This window comes from Paroedura picta, chromosome 9 (genome assembly GCF_049243985.1).
Source record: "Paroedura picta isolate Pp20150507F chromosome 9, Ppicta_v3.0, whole genome shotgun sequence".
Taxonomy (NCBI): Eukaryota; Metazoa; Chordata; class Lepidosauria; order Squamata; family Gekkonidae; genus Paroedura; species Paroedura picta.
This window is the reverse complement of record NC_135377.1, coordinates 60,533,045-60,554,705: the sequence shown is the minus strand read 5'-3', so window position 1 is coordinate 60,554,705 and position 21,661 is coordinate 60,533,045. Positions and strand designations below refer to the sequence as shown.

Genomic DNA, 21,661 nt, shown 5'->3' with positions numbered 1-21,661 from the left:
AGAGATTTTGAGATGCACTATTCTTGTTTAGCTAGCATGACACGTTTGAGAGGAGGAAAAAAACTGGTGTGAGTAGAGTCACTTTCTGTTTGATTCTATCTATTAAGTCAAATTATAACAGGGGCTTCTATGTGTGATGTAAGTTCTATGGTTAACAACCCCCCCCCCAAAAAAAAAAAAACACTCCAGCTTCCTGTGTGATGAGGACTCCAAACTGGGATTGTGGTGTTTGTAAACGGATTCTTGTGTGCCTGAATCACATTGTGTGTAAACCGATACACGCCCTCGGAGTTCTGTTACAGAGGACTGCTTATAAAAACAAACAGCCCCTTGCAATAGCAGTTTCCAGCTATTACCTTGCAATAAGTTTCGGCAGTTGATGGATTTCTTTTTCTTGATGCCTAATATTGCAACATTGATATCGTGACAGTCCGCTGATGTTTGTGAGCAGATCCTGAGGGTGGTGAGCAGATCCTATAGACTGGAAGAACTAGTGCTGGAGAATGCAGGTCTTAGAACGTAAGTGGATTTCCATTGATCAGTAACAAGCATTAAGCAAGGCACAGGAATGTCAGGGCGACTTTAAAGTACAACATCAAAGTTGCGCCTCTCATGTATTTTCATTTCTTTGCCAAATGGCGAAAAACTTGCATCGTGCATTGGTTATGATTCAAAGGAAACCTAACCCTGAAATTATTCAGGACATAATTATTGCCCAGTGAGAATTGGTCTGATTTAAAGAATCCTTACAAATGCACATTTGAATATGGGACGCACAAAAGAGACATGCATACAAAAACACAATACTAGGCCTGCTTTTAGCAACTAAAGTACTACAAAACACTACACGGTAAATAGTGATGCCTTAACATAGACTTGGAAATATTTTCTCCACTTTGTCTGCTTGCCTCATTGGATGGCTAAGGGCTACACACATAGAAAACAGCATTCATGCACAACGTTACTCATGGGCACAGCCACCCTTTGTTTAAGAGAAGAATTGTTCACAGCTGCAATGCACAGCTTCTGTTTAATTTTCATATTCTGCAGTAGTCATTTTACATTAAGCTATTGATATTGCTGAATATAACATCATGCAAAAGATGAGAGAATTAATCGTTCTTTTTATTGGTTTGCTTTGTTTGCTTGTAGGGATTTTGCACAGAAACTGGCCAGTGCCCTATCCCATAATCCTAACTCAGGACTTCACACAATTAACCTTGCTGGCAACCCCTTGGAGGACAGAGGTACTAAGGCTTGTATTTGTCTCCCTCCCAATAAACAAGCCTAATAAGAGCATTAGCGCTCTTCATTCAATTTTTATTCGGAATGATAGTATGCTTGTTGTAATTGCCTAGTAAATATCTTTTGTTGACAAATGACTTGAGAACTGTTTCTGTGTGGTTCATGCCCCTAAGCGTAAGCTGCAAACCAAGCAGCATTTAATCATTAAATTGTCTACAGATTTCATTAAGGCTGGACTGCTTTGGTTTCAAAGAGATCGCTGACTTTTCAGTTTAGATGGCAGAGGAAGAATGCCAGTGATAATGCTGTCTTGACTGAGCAGTAATATCAGGGCTCTCTCAGCCCCACCTACCTCACAGGGTGTCTGTTGTGGGGAGAGGAAACGGAAGGCGACTGTAAGCCGCTTTGAGACTCCTTTGGGTAGAGAAAAGCGGCATATAAGAACCAATTTTTCTTCTTTTATGGAGAAAGAACAAATGGGCTTGTGTTTTTTGGAAATCTGGGTAATTAATTTAGTAGCTGTACTGCAGACAGTTCAATCCCAGCAGCCGGCTCAAGGTTGACTCAGCCTTCCATCCTTCCGAGGTCGGTAAAATGAATACCCAGCTTGCTTGCTGGGGGGTTAACGGTAATGACTGGGGAAGGCAGTGGCAAACCACCCCGTATTGAGTCTGCCAAGAAAACGCTAGAGGGCGTCACCCCAAGGGTCAGACATGACCCGGTGCTTGCACAGGGGATACCTTTACCTTTACTGCAGACAGTAGCTGCTCTCTTTTTCCTTTTCACAAGGTTTCCAATAGATATGTGAGTAAGTTTAAAAGCAGCATTTGGAGAGAGGGGGCTAGATGGAGCTAGCCCAGTTAAAAATGAATGATAAGCTTCACACTGTGCTCCAGTGCACTGAATAATGTAGAAATCCTTGAGATTCTGTTTCTGAATCAACTTTGGTTAAGTGATTCAGTAGGCCTTGATGTTTGTCCATCACCTTTCCTCTGCTTCCTTAAATCCAAATTTTTCAAACCTCCAGTGCATTCTCCTATAAGAGAGGTTCGCCTATAACTCTACCAAACATTCTGCACAAAGAGATCGTATTAGAGTTTGCAGTGTTTTATCAAAGTACGAAAAATAATAGCTTGGGGAGTGGAGAGAGAGAGGAGGCATAGCTGCAGTGACTTTGCAGGAATGATTGTCTGAAAACACATTATCCCAACCTTATGCACATTTTCTTAAAGAGTTGATTCCCTTTCAATTGAAAGAACCTTTCTCCCAGGAAATATGCTGAATGCCAAACTCATGGCCCCATAATGTAGCATTCATTGGTGCCATGGTGCTTGCCAGCACCTTTCCTGGCATGTGCCAAGTATTTTTAGAAAGTGGGAGATGCTTTTGCCCAGCAGGGTTTCCGATTGGCCATTGGGGAGCTGATTGACTATTGCTACGTCAGCAGCTGCCGCTACAGCATAATGCCTTCACTGGGTGATAAAAGACAAGTTGTGTGTATGCAAGTAAATATTTTTAAACATGTTCATTTTAGAAGGCATCCCGCTAAACAGAGTTTTTGCCTGAAATGTTGAATGATACAGTGAAAACTGAAAAAGTGCACTTGCACACAAAACCTTCTACCTTGAATAAAACTGAGTGGGTCTCAGAGGTGCCATGGGACGCAAACATTAGTCTGCTGATTCAGACCAACATGATTATCCACCTGTAATTATTGTTAGAATTATGCATAACCTCATTCCTTGCCATTTTGTGGTTGGCTCCACCTCCTGTCGCTGTCACTCTGCCATGGGTTCTACCTTCCTGTGTCAGAATTCCAAAAGTGCTCACAGGCTCAAAATGTTTGAAGACCCCTGATCTAAACTGGTACCTATGCCATATCTAAAATGCGAGCATCCATTAGACCGGTTTCATTTTCATGTTTTCTTACAAAGAATCTTAGGAATCTAGCTGAGTGTATTGCGTTGGAGCATCTTAGCTGGTAGCCATCAGAACTAAATTTCCCAGGTTCATGTAAGGAAAAGAACTTATCACACTTCAAGTCAGTGGGTGTAGGTATGTCAACAGAACAAAGAGAGAAAGAATGCCAGGTAATAGTTGATTAATTTATTGTATAAAGTCCCTTAATTGCTGTGTACAGTTCCAGCACGGTGTATGGACTTTGTGCAATAATAAATCAATCAAACCTGGCTTTTCCCCCCCTTTTTGTTCTGTTGGTACATTGCTGAGTGCAGCCCGTTATTTCTTTATCTGTGGTGTAGGTATATCATGAATAATTGCTATGCAAAACAGATGACCTCTTTTGTCTTTATGTTTTAAAATTTTTGTTTCACTTAAAAGGCAATTCTATGCAGAATTGTTCCATTCTAAGTATTACTTTCCCATCAAGCTTTTCAAAGAGCTTGTCCAATTCTGTAGATGTGACTTGCCACAAGTTAGCTTATAACACCATGTTTGAACTGTGCTTTGAATCAAGGTTTCAAGGCTCAAGCGTAGGGTTGCCAGTCCCCAGGTGGGACCTGGAGATCCCCCAGAATTATACCTCAACTCTAAACTAAGAGACCCCTGGTGAAAATGGCAGCTTTGGAGTTTGGACTCCACTGAGGTCCCTTCCCGCTTCAAATCCCACCCACTCCTGGCTCCACCCTCAAAATCTCCAGGTATTTTCCATCCCAGAGCTGGCAACTGTATCCAAGCCCAATACTGTATATCAGTTAACTGGTACTGAATATCATTAGTCTCTTATTTTATCAGTCAATACGGAATCATAACAGTAACTATGAAGGAAGCTGAACAAAGCTTGAGGCTGATGGGGCCATTAAGATCCACAAAATGTTATTCAAGGTATAAGCTTTTGTATGCATGCATATCTCCTCAGATATATTAAAATGGGAATTACCAATCCAAATGTATTAGTAGAGGGTGAGCAGTAAATCAACATACAGCCTAATTAAGATGTTTAGCAGATGCAGGGACCAAACAGGAATAACGGCCTTAGTGTAGAAGGTTTACCATAAATATGTCAAAATTGGAAATTAATGGGCAGATGCACCTTTAATTATGGAATGCTGAGAGTAATTATCTGAGACCCTGAAGGAAGCACTTTGCATTAATAAGGCTCACCAGTGTGTGGCAGGAGGGGAGAAACACAAGAAAATGGACCAGCCCCCTGTTACAATACAATCCAAGTCCTAGGAATGCTGCTACACCTAAGGAGCCAGGAATCTGAGGGGGCCAATCAGCTTCCTCCTTTTTTCCCTCTTGTGCTTGCTCAGATGGAGACAGCCATGTGTGTGAGGTGGTGATCTGAATAAGAGTGCAAATTCCTTTTGTGTCCCCTTCCCTTTCCATAATCAAGAGCAGCCAGGACCGGTGATGTTCTTAGCTGCCTGTTTAAACAGAGACAGCCGTATGTAAAAATGATGAATGAATTCTTAGTGTTGAATCACTTCAGCATCTCACGTTTGTTGTTCTTCATTTTTTCTACAGGTGTGTCCTCACTAAGTGTTCAATTTGCCAAACTACCAAAGGGGCTGAAACATTTAAATGTATCTAAAACCTCATTGTCACCTAAAGGTATGTTGTGACTAAATCAAAATTGCAGGTTGTCATACTCCTGCTGTATACTGCATTGGACAGACCGCACCTGGGGTACTGTGTGCAGTTCTGGAGGCCTCACTTCAAAAAGGACATGAACAAAATTCAGAGGGTGCAGAGGAGAGTGATGAGAATGATCCGGGACCTGGGGACCAAGCCCTATGAGGAGATGCTGAGGGACTTGGGAATCTTCATCCTGGAGAATAGGGGGTTGAGAGGGGACACAATTGCTCTCTTTAAGTATTTGAAAGAGATCACATGGAGGAGGGAAGGGAATGGTTCCTGTTGGCAGCAGAATATAGGACCCGGAGTAATGGGTTTAAACTATGTGTAGAATGGTACCAGCTAGATATCAGGGGGGAAATTTCACAGTCAATAGTTCAACAGTAGAATAGGCTTCTTAAGGAGGTAGTGAACTCCCTGTCATTGGCAAACTTCAAGCAGTGGCTGGACAGATACTCATTCTGGTTGCTTTAGGCTGATCTTGCACTGAGCAGGGGCTGGACTAGATGGCCTGTGTAGCCCTTCCAATTCCATGATTCCGTGAAATGTCTGTGATGCCCTAAGTGCTTTTACAGGTTTTATAGCATGAAAGAGTACCACTTCTGACAACACTGAGCCTCTTTGCAAAAAAAAAAAAAAGAAGAAAATGACCTATTATAGTAGCTGGTTTCTTAGTTTATAATTAAGCCCATCGGTGTTAGCTGACTTCAGATTTAACAACCACATATCAAGTGCAGTGCACTCCATAGAAATGTATAAACTCGAAGGTAGAGTTATCTGTGCAGCATAAATTGAGTAGTCAAAAGCTTTACACAATGTTGTTTGTTCCTTCTTTTTCCCGTGGACTTTCTTGCACTTCCTGTTTGGAGGGGGGAATGCCAAAACTGGTCACACAGGAGAGTCCTTTGCACCACACCCCTTCTATAATTAACAGAGTGTGTACAAGATGAGTCCTTTGGTTTTCCTCCGAAAGAAGCAGCCCAATTTAAATGCCTCGTCTAGGCAAAGCAATTCCTGTCAGCACACCTTGTGTGTAATCCCTTTCTTCCTCCACCACAAAACTGGCAAGTTTTCTTGTAATCTTAAACAATCTCCCCTCTTAATGCTTTGCGGCATTCTGCCTATCTGGTAGACAGGTAGAGTACTCTCATAGCTTGGAGACATCCCTTCATTGCTTTCACTGCAGTTGAAAAGTTTCCACCAAAGCCTAAAGGCTGGATCTTATTAGAATTGAAGGCTAGATTGAGAAACTATTTGTACGTTGTCACCTGGGAACCTCAGCTCATGATAATAGAAATGCAGATCCTTGTTTCCTTTTGGCATCCTTTTCAAGAGAGATAATGAACAGCATTTTGAAGTGCCCTTTACATTGAAGGGAGCTTGACAGCGCTTCTTCAATTTTCCAAGATGGTAAAGTATATATTTCATCTGAAATCAGCCCTGTGCAGGCATTTGTGTTTGTCCCATGCGTTCTCTTTTGATATAAAGCAATCCTTTACATTTCCAGTAAGACCAGAAGGTGATCAGCATCTAGAAATGCTAGTTTTCTCACCTACAGTTTATTTCAGTATTACCGTAATTCATCTTTTTGCTGCAAAGCAATAAGCAAGATCATTTCATTTTTCACAGAGAATGTAGAATTGTAGGGCAAATGCCCTTTCATTGAGAACCACAAAAGTAACCATTAACCATTTTGTTTTAGGGGTGAACAGCCTTTCCCAGTCACTGAGTGCCAACCAGCTGTTAGCTACCACGCTCACCCATCTCGACCTCTCAGGGAATATGCTTCGGGGTGATGATCTTTCAGTAGGTACTCCTTTTTCTTCTGATTTCTAAACTACCCTGTCCTGTTCAAAGTAATGAGTGTTTCTAGTTCATACAATAGTAATCAAGCCCTCTTTTTAAAGATAACCTTTGACTGGGAGCCATCTTGATCTGCATGAGCTGTTACGTAGTAGAAGAGACAAGCTGGGTTTTTTAGTATCCCACTGTTATTGTACCCCATGAAGAAGTCTCCAAGCAGCTTACAATTGCCTACTTTTCCTCTCCTCGCAACAGTTCCCCTGTGAAGTAGGTGGGGCTGAGAGAGCTCTGACAGAACTTGTCTGGCTCAAGGTCACCCAGAAGGCTTCAGGTGGAGAAGTGGGGAATCGAACCTGGTTCTCCAGAGTAGAGGCGGCTGCTCTTAACTACTGCACCCTACGCTGTATCACCATTCGCAAAGGGTGTAATATCCCCAGTAGGTCAGCTTTCTGTTTTCTTGCTTTCCTAATCAAGTGTGAAGAAAACAAAGTAGCCAACATTTGCACAGTAAATACTAAAAGAAAAAAAATGGAAGGAGAATCATCTTGAGTCTCCTCAGTACTCCCAACTCAGCAAGTCTGCTGTGGTCCCTTCCTATGAATCAGGAAGATGCAGCATGCATGCCAATTGGAACCTTGTGCCAGTTCTTCCTCCTCCTTCCTCTGCAATAGAAAATGAGTAAGGATGTTGCTTGTATACCAACAGTTACGGGCCAGAACCTTCTTAGGGAGCAAATAATGAAGACTGTGGATTATGTTTCAAAACCTATTTAGGCACTAGATTTTCTTTTAAGAGACAGGGTGTTTTTGGCTTGAATATATTTAATGGTGAAGAATCAGATTAGCACTTACCGTCAGATTTGAAGAGTTGAGATGGATATTGTAAGAAAATTAAACCTTTTTCTCCCCTTTTCTTGTAGTACTTGTATAACTTTTTGGCCCAGTCAAATGCCATCACACATCTGGATTTATCCAATACGGAGTGTGCATTAGACATGGTAATTTTTTACAAAGTAGAATTTACAAAACAGATTTCTATCTTTATTACTGAAAACTGATTTATGCACATATTTTTTCCTTTTTTAGATGTGTGGAGCACTTCTTCACGGATGCCTTCAGCATCTTGCCATCCTAAACCTATCCAGGACAGTTTTTTCTCACAGGTCAGCGTGCGAAATATTATCCTTGTTGTCAATTAGGTACTATATCACTGTTCTCTACCTTTCCATGTGTACATTGTCCAATTTTCCTTTCATATCATTGTCAATCATATGCTTTTCTGTGTTTGGGAATGCATCAGCTGCAGTAGAAGAGGCACTGAGCTATTTCTCTATTTTCCAGTGACGCATCCCTACACTTAAGGAACTTTTCTAGCTCCTTCATGACTGCCCTTCCTAGTTTCAGTCTCCTCCTGATTTCTTGGGTGCAGTCTCCATTTTGGTTAATTATGAAACCAAGGAGTAGAAAATCTCAAACAATTTTATTTTCTTCATCATCAGTCTTTAAAGTTGTGTCATTACTTTTGTCTTCTTAATTTTCAGCTATAATTGTTTCCAGTCTTTGCTGTTTTATGCCAATAATGTGCTGTCATCTGCATATCTCAAATTGTTAATGTTCTTTCCACCAGTTTTCATTCCACCTTCATCTAAAGCTAATCCAGTTTTCCTCATGATGTGTTTTGCATACGCATTGAAGGGAGGAATATAATGTATATTTGCCAATTGGAAACCATTCTGTTTCTCCATATTTTGTTCTAACAGTGGCCTCTTGTCCAGAGCATAGATTGTGTATCAAGACAATCAAATGCTGCAGCACACCAATTTTTGATACGATACGTATCGTATCACCAATTTTGTTTAATGCCAACCATAGCTTTTCAAGACCCACACAGTCAAAAGTTTGGCTGTAATCTATGAAACTCAAGATCATTTTCTGCTGAAATTCTCTCATATGCTTCAGTAGCCAACATACATTTGCAATATGATCTCCAGTGCCTCTTTCTTTTCTAAATCCAGCTTGAACATCTGGCATTTCTCATTCCACAAATAGTAGCAGTCTTTCTTATAAAATTTTGAGCATCACTTGTGTGAGAAATTAATGCCATGGTCCAATAGTTGCTGAAGTCTTTGACATCTCCTTTTCTTGGAATTGGGATGTAAATTGTTTCCAGTCTGTGGACCATTGTTTGTTTTCCATATTTGTTGGCACAATCTTGTTAAGGTTTTGATGGATTCTGTTCCTATGGCTTAGGACAGCTCTATTGATATCCCATCAACTCCTGGTGACATTTTTTTCTCCCAATTGCTCTCAGTGCAGGTTCTTCTTCAAAAGATGCTTCTGGATGGAATCTGTCTACCTTTTCTCTCTTTTGTACAATTTGTCAGATTATTGTTCCTGTCTTTTTACTGTGTCTTTGGGAAGGTTTGCAGAAGCAGAGAGCACTTTAATGTATTTGCACAAAGATTACTAATCATTTTACTGGAAATCCACATGTGCCTATGGGAAGGTTTTTAATGTATTTGCATAAAGATGAGTGCCATAGAAGAAAATCATCCATGTGTATTGAATATAAGCTGTTTGTAGAAGCCTGTCAACCATGTCACATTACCTCTAAAATTTCTGCTTATTCCCATCGAGCTGCTAAGTTTTTAAGGCTGCAAATATTAAACATATACTCTTCAGCATGTTACTGATGATAACAAAGCTACTCCAGAGCATTAGTTCTAGTTGTATATAACAGTCTAGTGAGATTGAAAAATGGTCAATTCTTGATGTCTATGGTAAAAGATTTTGCCCTTTATTCCACCATTCCTCTCTTCAGCCTCACTTTTTTGAGACAGCTGAAATTACAAGGACTATTTTTCATCTTGACTCTAAACTGTACAACTAACTTGGTTGAGATAATTGACTCAGATATTTGATGTTGACAAATGAATTAAATTACAGAATTCTGGTATAACCATATTTTTTTGTATTGCCTATTCACTTACATACAGTTACTATAGGGCCTTGTATAGGAAAATAACAAGCATAAAGGCTCTAGTTATGTTAAGACTTTGGGATGGTCATTTATTCTGCTTTCTTTTACAGAAAGGGAAAGGAAGTTCCCCCATCATTCAAACAGTTTTTCAGCAGTTCACTTGCTTTGATGCAAATCAACCTTTCAGGGACTAAACTCCCTCCTGAACCACTAAAGTAAGTGTCCTATGAACATAGTCACAAGTTTTTACTTCTAACTTTATGGGTTTTTTTCAGCTATCCAGAATGATCAAGCAGTAAAAATACCCCAAATATTGAGGGTTTAATAGCCTTCAGAGTGAACTCTTGGCTTGGAGAAGGCATTTAAAGGGATAGTGAGCCCTTTAAATGTCTTCAGAGTCCACTCGCAGGCTCACAGCTTACAAAAGGCATTTAAAGGGACATGGTCCTAGCCAGGATCTGAATGTGGTGGGCAAAGACCTTCTTACCATACACAGGTCCTGGGGCCAGCTTCTCCCAGATTGGGCTGACTTTTAAAAAATATGATATTTTTCTTCTCAGATATATTGAACTTGGAATTTTTTTTTAATCCTAGATCAGAATATCATATTTGAATACCATACACAAACTGGAAAATATCAGATTGTATTCCCCAAATGTCTTTTAAGAATAATTTGTATGTCTTTTCTGTATGGCTTATATGATTTATTGGTGAAATATTCTCCGTTCTGTATGTTTTTCAGAGCACTCCTACTGGGCCTTGCTTGTAACCAAAATTTAAAGGAGGTGTCTCTAGATCTGAGTAGCTGTGAGGTAGGATTTTTAGGTGCTTCATAAATGTAGCATGTAATAATGAATATATTGTTAGAATTATGCTATTCCTTATAAAGAACAAGACATAAAATAAATGGGCATTTTCCATGATGTTGAAAAAGAATGTAAAACTCTGATGCATATTTATAGAACATTAATTTTATTGTGTTTGTGGTGTGAATGCATCTACTTAATGGTTCTCCCCCCCCCCCAACAAAAAAAACACACAGGAATAGCCTAGTTTTGAAACACAGCCGTTTCAAAGGCAGTGTGGCGCAGAGTGGTATGGCAGCCGTCTGAAAGCTTTGCCCATGAGGCTGGGAGTTCAATCCCAGCAGCCGGCTCAAGGGTGACTCAGCCTTCCATCCTTCCAAGGTCGGTAAAATGAGTACCCAGCTTGCTGGGGGGTAAACGGTAATGACTGGGGAAGGCACTGGCAAACCACCCCGTATTGAGTCTGCTATGAAAACGCTAGAGGGCGTCACCCCAAGGGTCAGACATGACTCGGTGCTTGCACAGGGGATACCTTTACCTTTTTATGTGATTATACTTGGAAGAGTGAAGTTAAAAGAAAAAACACAGACTTGTATCCTGCTGACTGACAGTAGAAAGTCCTGATGTTGCAGGATCTTCCCTTTCCACCTTTCTCCCCTTGAGTCCTTTCTGATCCCTGGAAACTTTGTTTCTTGGGTCATGGAAGAGAAAGAAAAGTATCAATTTCTCCCCCTTAGCTCAGCAACCTCCCAATTAATGTAGCTATTAGTACATACTATAACGATCCTGTGTTGGGCTTCTAACTCTCGCCCCTTCTTGTGTTCCTTGCTTGAAGACAACTGAGTAGCCCAGGGTGATGTATGGGTTTGGAGGACTCTCATGCCCCTACCCCCCAGTTCCTCCTTACTCTCCCCAAAGCTCATCCCAAGACTTTGTGGTATGGCTGAGACCTGCCAATAAATTAAATTTTCTGTCCCTCGGGTTCTCTTGATGCTTGGTCACCAAGAAGAGTGTAGCTTAACCAAGCAGTTTAGAGCAAATGGGTGGAGATACAATGAGACACACACTTTTTAAGAAAAGGGATTTATTTAACCAACATGCATTCTTTTCTCAACATACCAGCACAGATGAAGCTAGGAAATTAGCTCTCAAAGAATACAGTTTCTAGTAAATGAAACAAAAGAGAAATACTAGCTATCTAGTCTTGGACTTACGACCGTGTGATTCTCTGCATCCTTCTTGGCAAGGATGGGCTTTGGGATGGCTGGTAGCTTGACAGAAGATGCTCTCATTCCCTTCTGATACTCTTCACCTCCTTGGCTCTCTCTTCATACATTTCCCCAAACAGGCAGTTTTAACTCTTCACCTTCAGTTGTAGAAATGACTGTGAGGCCAATCCCATCTCAGAAGCTGACTCAAAACCTTGCCGATACTCTGTTATGTAACTTACGCTCCACTATTCTTTGGTACCACCATTCTGGAGGTATTGATTGGTTTTAGTCTCTCCCTCTCATCAGGGTTTCTGCTCTCCTACCATGAAAATTTGAGTGCACCAAACAGGGTTTAGAACTTTTTCCACACACTTCTGTTTTCTTTGAAGACACTTGCCTCTCTTCACAACACAAGTCCCTCCACCCCAGGGGTTGTAAATGGGTGCGGGGTAAGTGGGGAAGATCCATGGTTGCAGTAATTGTAATTGAAGGATCCAGCCTGATAAGAGTTACTGTGAAGAAGCCAATGGGCTAAACTTAAAAGATTTTCTGGGTGAATTGTATTTCATTTTGCATTCAGGCTAGACTCTACTCGTGATGTTATTTGCTTGTGTGTTTCATTTTTTGTTTGCAGCCCTCTTAGCTTGGGCTGCCCAATTTGAAAATTCCAGTGCTGATCCAAATAACTGTAGTATACCTCTGTTCTACCATCTCTGAAGTATTCTGTAAAGAATACATTTATATTCAGAAGAAAGCCAGATATTATTCTGTTCACAGGACATTCTTTCTTAACATAGGCCCTAAGCCCACATAGAAATTAAACCTTTCATTTCCTCACATCACCACCAAACTTATATCCAACAGCAAATTAATGGTGTACTAACTCTAATCCAAAGCTTCATTATTTTATGTTGCTCATTTGTTAAAGTAAATGGTTTTAATCAGCACTGATGGATTTCCCTTTTCTCTTCTCCTTGCATAAGCTTGGTCACTGTGTAAGTACATCTCCTGCCTTACTTTCATCCCTCTTAATTATTTACTCACTCACTCTGTCTATCTTCTCCATGTATTCCTCCTTCTGTGCATCTTGTGGATTACTGCAGATCTGTTTACTGATACTTAGTTGAGGAACAGGGTTGATTGTTTATAACAGGATAGATCAGATTTCCAAAGAAGAACTGAGTACTTGTGAATAAGAACTTTCCATGGCAAACTAGATTGCAATGAATACACTGACAGTACACCAATGTTTCCTGCAGCAAATATGTAAAGTGTGGTTATGTAAATATATAAAATATATCTGTGCCTTTTAACGGCATGTGCATATGTTTGGATGGATGTTGCTGCCGTTTTATGTGTTTTAGCTTTGTTTCATGTGTACAATACCCTTCAATATGGGGAAAATTGACCCTGACTCAGGCTAGGTCAGATGTTCCTTCTCCAGTCAAACTGGGGCAGATGTGGCAGGATGAACATGCACACAAACTCAGCCATTCACCTTTCTCTAACCAAATCACAAAAATAACTATCAGTTGGACTCCTAGTTGCATTCGTGATCTTTAAGAATGGCATTCTAATGTACAAAAAAGTGGTTTTGTTTCTTTCTTAGTGGAGATGTCAAGAGAGAGAAATTTATACTTCCAGAAAAAGATTGTGATTATAAATTAATAAAATACATGTGTGTGTTACATTTAGATGAAAAGTGTTAAAATAAATGTTGAGTTATATTTTTCAGTTTGGAGGTATTTATATTTTAAAATTCAAAAAGAAAGGAATATTCATATCATCTGAATGCTGACTGGAAGCTCAAGTCCTTAAGAAGCTGAAAGATATAACTCCCCTTAAAAAATTATTCATATGATTTTTCCCACCAAGTTTGACTTCTCGTATATGTTTTAAAACGTATCTTTTTGAAGAGACCTCATAGTGAGAGGTGGTATATAAACTGAATGAATAAAATAAACGCTCCTTCCTGATATTGCCCCCACTTTCCTCCCCCCAGTCTGAAGAATCCAGAAGTCTCAGATCCGGGAAGTTCTACATTTAAAAAACTGGTGCAAATAATATTTGTGCTAGAAAAAGTTATCCTTGGCATGTTTTTTCATGCCTAATTTTTTTGCACAGACTGAATAATTTCGATAGAAGTTTAAGAAAACAATAGCTGAGGGTTGTATAAGAGTACTTTCCAATCCCCCCTCCCTTTTTTTCATGGCCGTTCCTCATTGCAGTACATGTTTTGTAACAGGAGAAAATTATTTTCCATTGCATAGGATATTATTTAAGCAGGATTTTAAGTGTTCTGTTCAGAAAGATGAAGTCCCTTACCTTTAGTCATACCGTAATGGTCATTATTAGTTAAATCCCTGCTCTTGATTTGTATGTTCTCTCAATTCCCTTTGCTAGGCAAAAATATCTGACTTTTCTCCCTCCTTCTAGCTAAGATCAGGAGGGGCACAAGTCTTAGAAGGATGTATAGCAGAAATACACAATATCGCCAGCCTTGATATTTCAGACAATGGTAAGATGATCCATGTAATACGTGTGTACACACTATTGAATACGGGATGTGATTGAATGATTTGTGATATATAATCCCTTTACCTATGCTTGGGAGTAAATTCAATCCTCATGGGGTTTGCAAGCAAATGTGAAGAGGAATGGACTATAAAACAGTAATCCTAAAATAATTTGAGCATAAATCCTATTGAAAGGTTTGGGACTCACTTAGTAAATATTGGTAAGACCTGGGCTGCAAGTATGATTTTGTGATATATATGGGAGACTGTGAAAAATGTGGAATGAAGATGGACAAGAAGATAGTTAAAGCTATTCTTGGTCCTACGCCAAAAAATCCCTGAAAGTTTAATGCTGAATTCTAATTCTTTCAGTTATTCTTCTAATTGTTTGTTCAGACATAGATCATACACTTCCTGTTTGTTACTCATTATTTCCAAACAGGACTAGTTTGGATTAATTAATCAGGGATTACATAAAATGCATTGGATTATATACAAATATTTTTGTATGCAGGTCTGTTAAGAAAGATGGTGGGGAAATTAGAATTTTGCATTAGTATTTGAGATATCTGGGTCCAGATCTCCACTATGCTTCAAAACATGTATTTGTGCTGGTGACTTTCTCTCAGCCTAACCTCCCTTTCAGGGTTTTTGCGAGGATTAAATTGAAATGAGTACTCTGAGCTTCTCAGAGGAACAACGGGATAATAACATACTAGGTAGCTGATATATTGTGGTCCTAAATGTCAGAAGGATGAGAGAGATCTCCATTCTTTATTGATTGACTTTCCTCATTTATATTTCACCATTCCCACTGAGACTCACAGTGGACTACAGAATATAAACAATGATACAAGCAGATAGCATACGACAGCCAGTAAGCAGTGTAGTAGGACTAGAATTGAACACTCGGAAGACCTTACAGGTAAGCAAAGAGAAAAGCCTGTCTGAGCCATGGCATACTATTATGGAGTACAAAATGGTTTACGAAGACAAGCAGTAAAAGAAACATTGCAATAGATTGTAAACCTGTTCCTTTACAGAGGTGACCCCCTAAACTGTTACATTATATTAGTTATTGCCACTAAAAATATCCTCGTCTCAGCTACTCTAGTGGTCAGAATAACATACCATCCCCAAGTAACAATAGGGTTATTTAGGATTATATACGTATATAGGCTGCAGTATTTCGACCAATGCTGCCATTCCACTTCTTCATACCATCTCCAGGTCCACCCCCAAAGCGTCCAGACTAGCCCTGGATTCTTGATCTCACCCTCTGACATGGCAAGTGTCGCCAGGTCAGCCCTCAGGTTTATAGGAAACAAAGCCTGTTCATCGTCACACTTCTACCTGTGGCATCAGTCTGTGCTAAGTAGTGCATTATCTGAAATGTAAAGATAAAGCAACCCCTAACTTTAGTCTAAACATTCCCCAGTTATCTACAAGTTGCATTTAGCATGATTCCTTAACTATTTGAAAAGCATTCTATAAACAGTTCCCAACCGCCCACCCCCAGGCCCTTCACATAGTCTGGCACAGTTTTATTCTGTTGTGTTCTCTATATTTTATAGCAAAGCATGCAGCATTTCTTCATACAGAGGAGAAAGAGAGATCTCATCTCCAGTATAGAACTAAAATAAATTTCTAATAACTGACTGATCATTTAGAAGTTTGTGATCATTTCCTTTATTACCACCCTATCCAAGTTGGAAAGGATTAAAAGAGCTAAGGAGTTCTACCTTGCCCCAGCCCTTAACCATAAACCTGATGGAAGAGCTCTATTTTGCAGGCCCTGTGGAATACTGGGAGCTCCCACAGGGCCCATAGCTCTACCAGGATCTCATTCCAGCAGGTAGGGTCCAGGACCGAAAAGGCCCTGGCCCCGGTCAAGGCCAGGCATGCTTCTCTGGGGCCGGGAATGACCAACAAGTTAGTGCCTGCAGAGTGTAAGGCTCTGTGAGGGGGGTAGGACAATAGGCAGTCCCTCAGGTATGGGAAGGGCCTTAAAGGTTAAAACCAAAACCTTGAACTGGATCTGGATGGCTACCAGCAACCAATGCAGCTGCCTCAGCACAGGCTGGATGTGGGTCCTCCAAGATGTTCCTGTGAGGACCCTAGCAGTCACATTTTGTACCAGCTGCAATTTCCAGATCAAGGACAAGCCTGGGAAACTGCAACACCCAGGAGACAGCTGCCTCCATCAGGCTCAGCAGGGCATCTGGTGGCACATTGGGTGGGTGGTACATCAGCCAGATGGCCAAGCCCTCAACCAAGTCCCAAACAATGCCAACACATTCCATTCCACTGATCTCAGGTGCCAGGAGAGCCCTGTAGGAGAAAGCCTCCCGGACCATGATTGCCCCCATCCCCTACTATGGGTCTGAGACTGGTGCAGGACTGAGAACCCAGGTGGGTCTAGTTCTTTCAAGGCCACTGCCTTGCCTTCCCGCACCCAGGTCTTGGTCACACAAGCAAGGTGAGCCCCTGACTCTGCAAAAAACTGCTGCAGAGGCCTTGTTTTTGATCAGCCTTGAATTGCATAGGAACAAAATCGGATCCTTCCTAGCCGCCACCCTAACCTATTGCCTATTCCCCTCTAAAATACCTGCTTCCAAATGGTTTTGGTTTTAGGGTAAGCATGTTTCATAAATCCTTTGTTGAGAAAATGGAGGTTAAATCTATCAACATGATATGCTGTAGCTAATTAAGGAATCGCATATAATGATTTGTTATGGAATTGCGTAACTTAGTTGATTTGAACTTCTCTGGCAATGTATATTTTAATTTATTTATTTAATCTCACTCTTCACAGGCCTAGAATCTGACCTTTCAACTCTTATAGTATGGCTTAGTAAAAATCGATCAATTAGGCACTTGGCATTGGGCAAAAATTTCAACAACATGAAATCCAAGTAAGTTTTTTATTTTTATTGGGAGGAGGGGTTAAAATAAAAATTAGTTCATTAAAACTGCTAATTTCCACTTCTTGTCCCCTTCAGAAATCTGGCCCCCGTTCTTGATAATTTGGTACAAATGATTCAAGATGAAGAGTCAGTAAGTAGAATTATTTCCATTACTTTAAAGTCTTCTAAGCATTGTCATTCTTTATCTTAAATTACCCTACATTGCTGTATCCTGGACAACTGGGTTTGATTCCACACTCTTCTTTCACATGAAGCCTGCTGGGTGACCTTGAACCAGTCATGGTTCTCTCAGAACTCTCTCATTCCCACCCACCTCATAAGGTACCTGCTGTGAGGAGAGGAAGAGAAGTCAGTTGTAAGCTGCTTAGAGACTTCTTATGGTAGAGAAGAACAGGGTATAGAAACCTTCTCTTTTTCTTCAATATGTTTTGCACATTATTATCGATATGTTAAATTGCACTTCTGTGTTTTAAACTATATCTTTTTGTGAGAGCCCTCCTGCATACTGAAAAGCTAGAACTGAATATGCAAATTTACATATTCAGAGACAGTGTGATTAAATGTAGTTTTGAACCTATACTGATATAAGAGGCCCTGAAGCAACAATGATATTTGAATAATGCATAGTTGTAGAAGAAATTCTGCCGGGTGTTGTGTTCCAACTATATTAATCTCTGTATTCTTTGGGTTTGTAAGCAAAACAAATCACTATAAACTCCCCACCTAATGATGGAACAAAGCATAAAATATGCCTATTTTAAAAAGAGTAGATATCTGGCTTCATAGACTGTCATCAACAGATTCTCACATCTGCCCAAACATACGATTCATGTCATGGCTTGCGGGGGTGTGGTTCACCTAGTAGAGGTAAAGCAGAGCCCGGATTAAGTATGCTTCCTCTCCTCTAATCTATGCCAGGTGACTTACAGCAGCAGGTTGCTTGTTCAGATAGCAGTTCAGAGTATAAGCAAAGCAGAAATTCATGCCATTTTTATGCATGACTTTGAGCAGTAGTGTAATATTTTTGCACACAGAAGCATATACCAGAAGCGTCAAGCTAAGATGTCTTTAAAGCCTTGATTGGTAGAAGCTGGTTTTGGAAACTGAATCAATTCTTTCTGAAATCTAACTTCCTTTCTCATTATTGAGTCCTGGCTGGTGCTTTTCACTTCTGTGAGACAGAATGCCACTCATTTAATCATTAAAAGTAAGGGGGGGGGAATACTATGACAATTTAGAATGCAAAGGAAGTACTCAGCTGGAAGATGAAATGCACAGTCCCGATCTGTTGCAGAGACAGAACACATTTACTGCACTTTTGCTGATCTCCACTCCTAGAAACCCAAGATTAACATATCACTGAGAGTTGCTCAAGGGAACTTGCTGTGTCCTAAGAATAAGTGGGTTTCTCTTCCCACTGCTGCCCGTGTCATGGCTGCCCTCATGGTCAGGATAAGTCCCTTGTTCAGGGAGATGCCTGGATGAAGAGTAGAGTCCTGGTTTTTGAGAAATGGTGATTGGGAAGCAAGTGTTCCCAATATTAATGTTCTAGGGGTGGACCAGTCCAGTCAGAACACAGGTATGACTGTAGAAGATGGGCAGTGTCACAAGGAGAGACTGCAGTTTATCAGCAGTTCAGTGTAATAGCGGCTGCCTCATTTTGTACGGATTCATTTTTATTCCATTTTTTTAAACAGCCATGTTCTGCTGATCTGAGTATTTTAGAAGGTAGAGCTCTGTGCTAGAATCCTATTAAGAAGCATGAAGTATCTCAATTAAACTTTTGCCACCGTTCCCAAGTTACTGCACTAATGTGAAGTTAATTCCTTCCAAATTATGTGTGGAATACAGTGGGGATGCATTGGAAGATTAGGCAAATTAATATAGCAATTTGATAGCTGTCATTTTAATCTAAAGTGGTTACATTTCTTTGTCAAGGACAGACTTTCCAATTATACAGTCTCATGGTTCTGCTTTCCTAGTTTGGATAATGTCCGTTTCTAGCGTTATGTCATCCCCTCTGGGTTTTTAGTCTTTTGTACATGGAATTCATATGGCTGAAGCAAGACCCACTAATCTTTCAAAGTTTCCTACAGAATTCCTGCTACCTTTATGTATTACAAATTTAAGCATGAGATTTATCTACAAGCGATATTTGCATCTCCAAATTCTGTCACCTTAAGGTTCAATTTCTCTCCTGATGATAATTTAGGATGAGGATAGAAATATTCTAAAGCATGGTAGAAAGTGTTGGAAACACTTCCTCCCTGGCTTATCTTTTAGATAAAATGATAGTTTCCTAGATGATTTCTACCATATTTAGAATATCTGTCTTCCTTCTCCCTTAAGCATGAAGGATAGGTTCAGAAGGCTATAAGTGACACTTCCATACATGCTAGATGCTCTCAGGTCTGATCTTGAGTCCTGTAATCCTTCAGAGATATGGATCGTTTTCAGGGGATCAAGTCAGTCTGGGAATACTTAGTGGTGCAGCCAATTAGAGCTGGCAATGTCCATCTTTTTCCGTAGCCCTGAGCCATAAGATTATATTCTAGCACTAAAACTAAACCCCTTATCTATGGAAAACATTTGGCAAGAAAAGTCTCTTCCCTCTGTAAAGTTGTGGGTTTATCGTAAAGAGAAGAGGATTTGTTGGGTGTTTCGTCTTGCTAAATGAAAAAGTGTTATGTTACTATGGCTGGAAATAGCCATATCAGGGTATTATTTTATTCATTTACCCATTCATTCATTGATTTATTAAATTGCTAGACTGCCCTTCCAAGACCAGTTCAGGGCGGTGTACATACATAGTTATAGATACAGTTAAAATCGTAAAACATTGAACAGTAATGATATATTAACAATTAAAACTAGTTAATAATTAGAAGTATCAATAGAGCAGCAAGATATAATTATCAGCTGAAATGTTTTTTTTGCTGCAGGTAAATTTACCCAGGCTGGATATTACTAGAGTGAGGGAGGTCAGGGAGTCCCATAGATGTTACAGAATCATTGACCCCAACCAAAAGCTCGGTGGAAGAGCTCCATCTTATAGGCCCTGCAGAACTCGGCCACCTGTATAGTAGTTATTGGGCTGGATCCTGAAATGCCATTCCAAGAGCATAATAGCAGTTGTATTGATGGAACAGCTCACGGTGGGGGTGGATGCAGTGATTTTAACTAGTTTTCCTGGAACTGTAGACCCCAGCTTTGCTCACCATGCTCTACCTTGGGGCCTCTTGAATCCTGGGAGCAGAATTTCAGGAGTCTTGGCTACAGCAGGAATGGGAAGGTAGAGATGCCCTGCTCCTCAGACTTCAGTCTACTGGCTTACTTAGGATCTAATTCAACTATACATAGACTCAGTAAATGTAAGAATGTAAAGCACTGGCAATATAGAAATTGTTATTGTTGTACATAGCTTTAAAAAAATACAGCACTTTCCAGTTGGCAGATTAGCCCAGTGTGATATAATTCTTAATGATAGATGGGTAGCCATGTTGGTCTGAAGCAGCAGAACAAAGTTTGAGTCCAGTGACATCTTTAAGCCCAATGAAGTTTTATTCATGTTATAAGCTAGATACATCTGACAAAGTGTGCATCCACACAAAAGCTTATACCTTAAATAACACATTGTTGGTCTTAAAGGTGCCACTGCGGTCAAACTTCATCATTCTTAATGCATGCTGAGAAATGCTATTTTGTATTTCTCATTTTTAATCCTGATCCTTTTTCACAAACTCTGTAGTGTGTATTTGTATAAAATTGGTACATCATTGTCATCTTGTACCAAAAATATTTTTGATTATGCTTATGCATATACATGGACACATCTCTACCTGCATAAATATTTAGGGGCATGTTCAAAGCAGTATGTCTTACACAGGGTAGATTTGAACAGAGGTTCTAAGCTATGTTTCCACTTGCTCCGTGATTTGATGTTTTAAAGCTGCATTGTGGATTGATCTGTGGTCTTAAACAGAGCATTTAAGATTCATCTCAAGTGTACTGTGGTGAATGTCCCATGCTTCTGTACTCCTCAGCCCTTGCAGTCGCTGTCTCTAGCAGATTCTAAGCTGAAGACGGAGCTCACTATCATTATCAATGCATTGGGGAGCAATACATCTCTGACAAAAGTGGATATTAGCGGAAATGGAATGGGTGATATGGGAGCAAAGATGCTCGCAAAGGCTCTTCAGATAAACACCAAGCTCAGGTATGACGATAATTGGCATTTTAAACCTAACACCTTGGTAAACTTCAACCTTGTGCATTGTGTGGAAACAGGCTCTCAGCTCATGGCTGGCGGCACAGGGATGCGGAGGGATAGAACTGCAGGGTTTAGAACGTGGAAGACAGGGCAGAGCTAATATGACCTCAGGTGAGGTTAAGGGGGGGGGGGGAAACAGAAGTACCGGGGAGGATGAAAGGGACACTGACAGTGAAGAAGAGGCACAAGCCAGTCTGAAACGTCTTCAGGGGAATGTGAAGGAATGCCCCCTCAGACCTACCCCCTTTCTTTCTGTACCCCAAACTGCATATGTAATAAACCTTTGTGTCCTTGACTCCAAGTC

General features: G+C 40.3%; 1 protein-coding gene across 2 annotated transcripts in view; it reads left to right on the top strand.

Moving 5' to 3' along the window:
- CARMIL1 (capping protein regulator and myosin 1 linker 1) overlaps nucleotides 1-21,661 on the top strand; it is a 164,777-nt gene that overhangs the window by 96,110 nt on the left and 47,006 nt on the right. For both annotated transcript variants that reach the window (XM_077352987.1, XM_077352986.1), the window contains exons 10-21: nucleotides 431-519; nucleotides 1,153-1,247; nucleotides 4,735-4,821; nucleotides 6,548-6,651; nucleotides 7,568-7,645; nucleotides 7,734-7,810; nucleotides 9,738-9,842; nucleotides 10,370-10,439; nucleotides 14,081-14,162; nucleotides 16,976-17,075; nucleotides 17,163-17,217; nucleotides 21,131-21,303. In XM_077352987.1, the coding sequence (XP_077209102.1) occupies nucleotides 431-519; nucleotides 1,153-1,247; nucleotides 4,735-4,821; nucleotides 6,548-6,651; nucleotides 7,568-7,645; nucleotides 7,734-7,810; nucleotides 9,738-9,842; nucleotides 10,370-10,439; nucleotides 14,081-14,162; nucleotides 16,976-17,075; nucleotides 17,163-17,217; nucleotides 21,131-21,303 (1,115 nt within the window). The remainder of the gene's footprint in view (nucleotides 1-430; nucleotides 520-1,152; nucleotides 1,248-4,734; nucleotides 4,822-6,547; nucleotides 6,652-7,567; nucleotides 7,646-7,733; nucleotides 7,811-9,737; nucleotides 9,843-10,369; nucleotides 10,440-14,080; nucleotides 14,163-16,975; nucleotides 17,076-17,162; nucleotides 17,218-21,130; nucleotides 21,304-21,661) is intronic.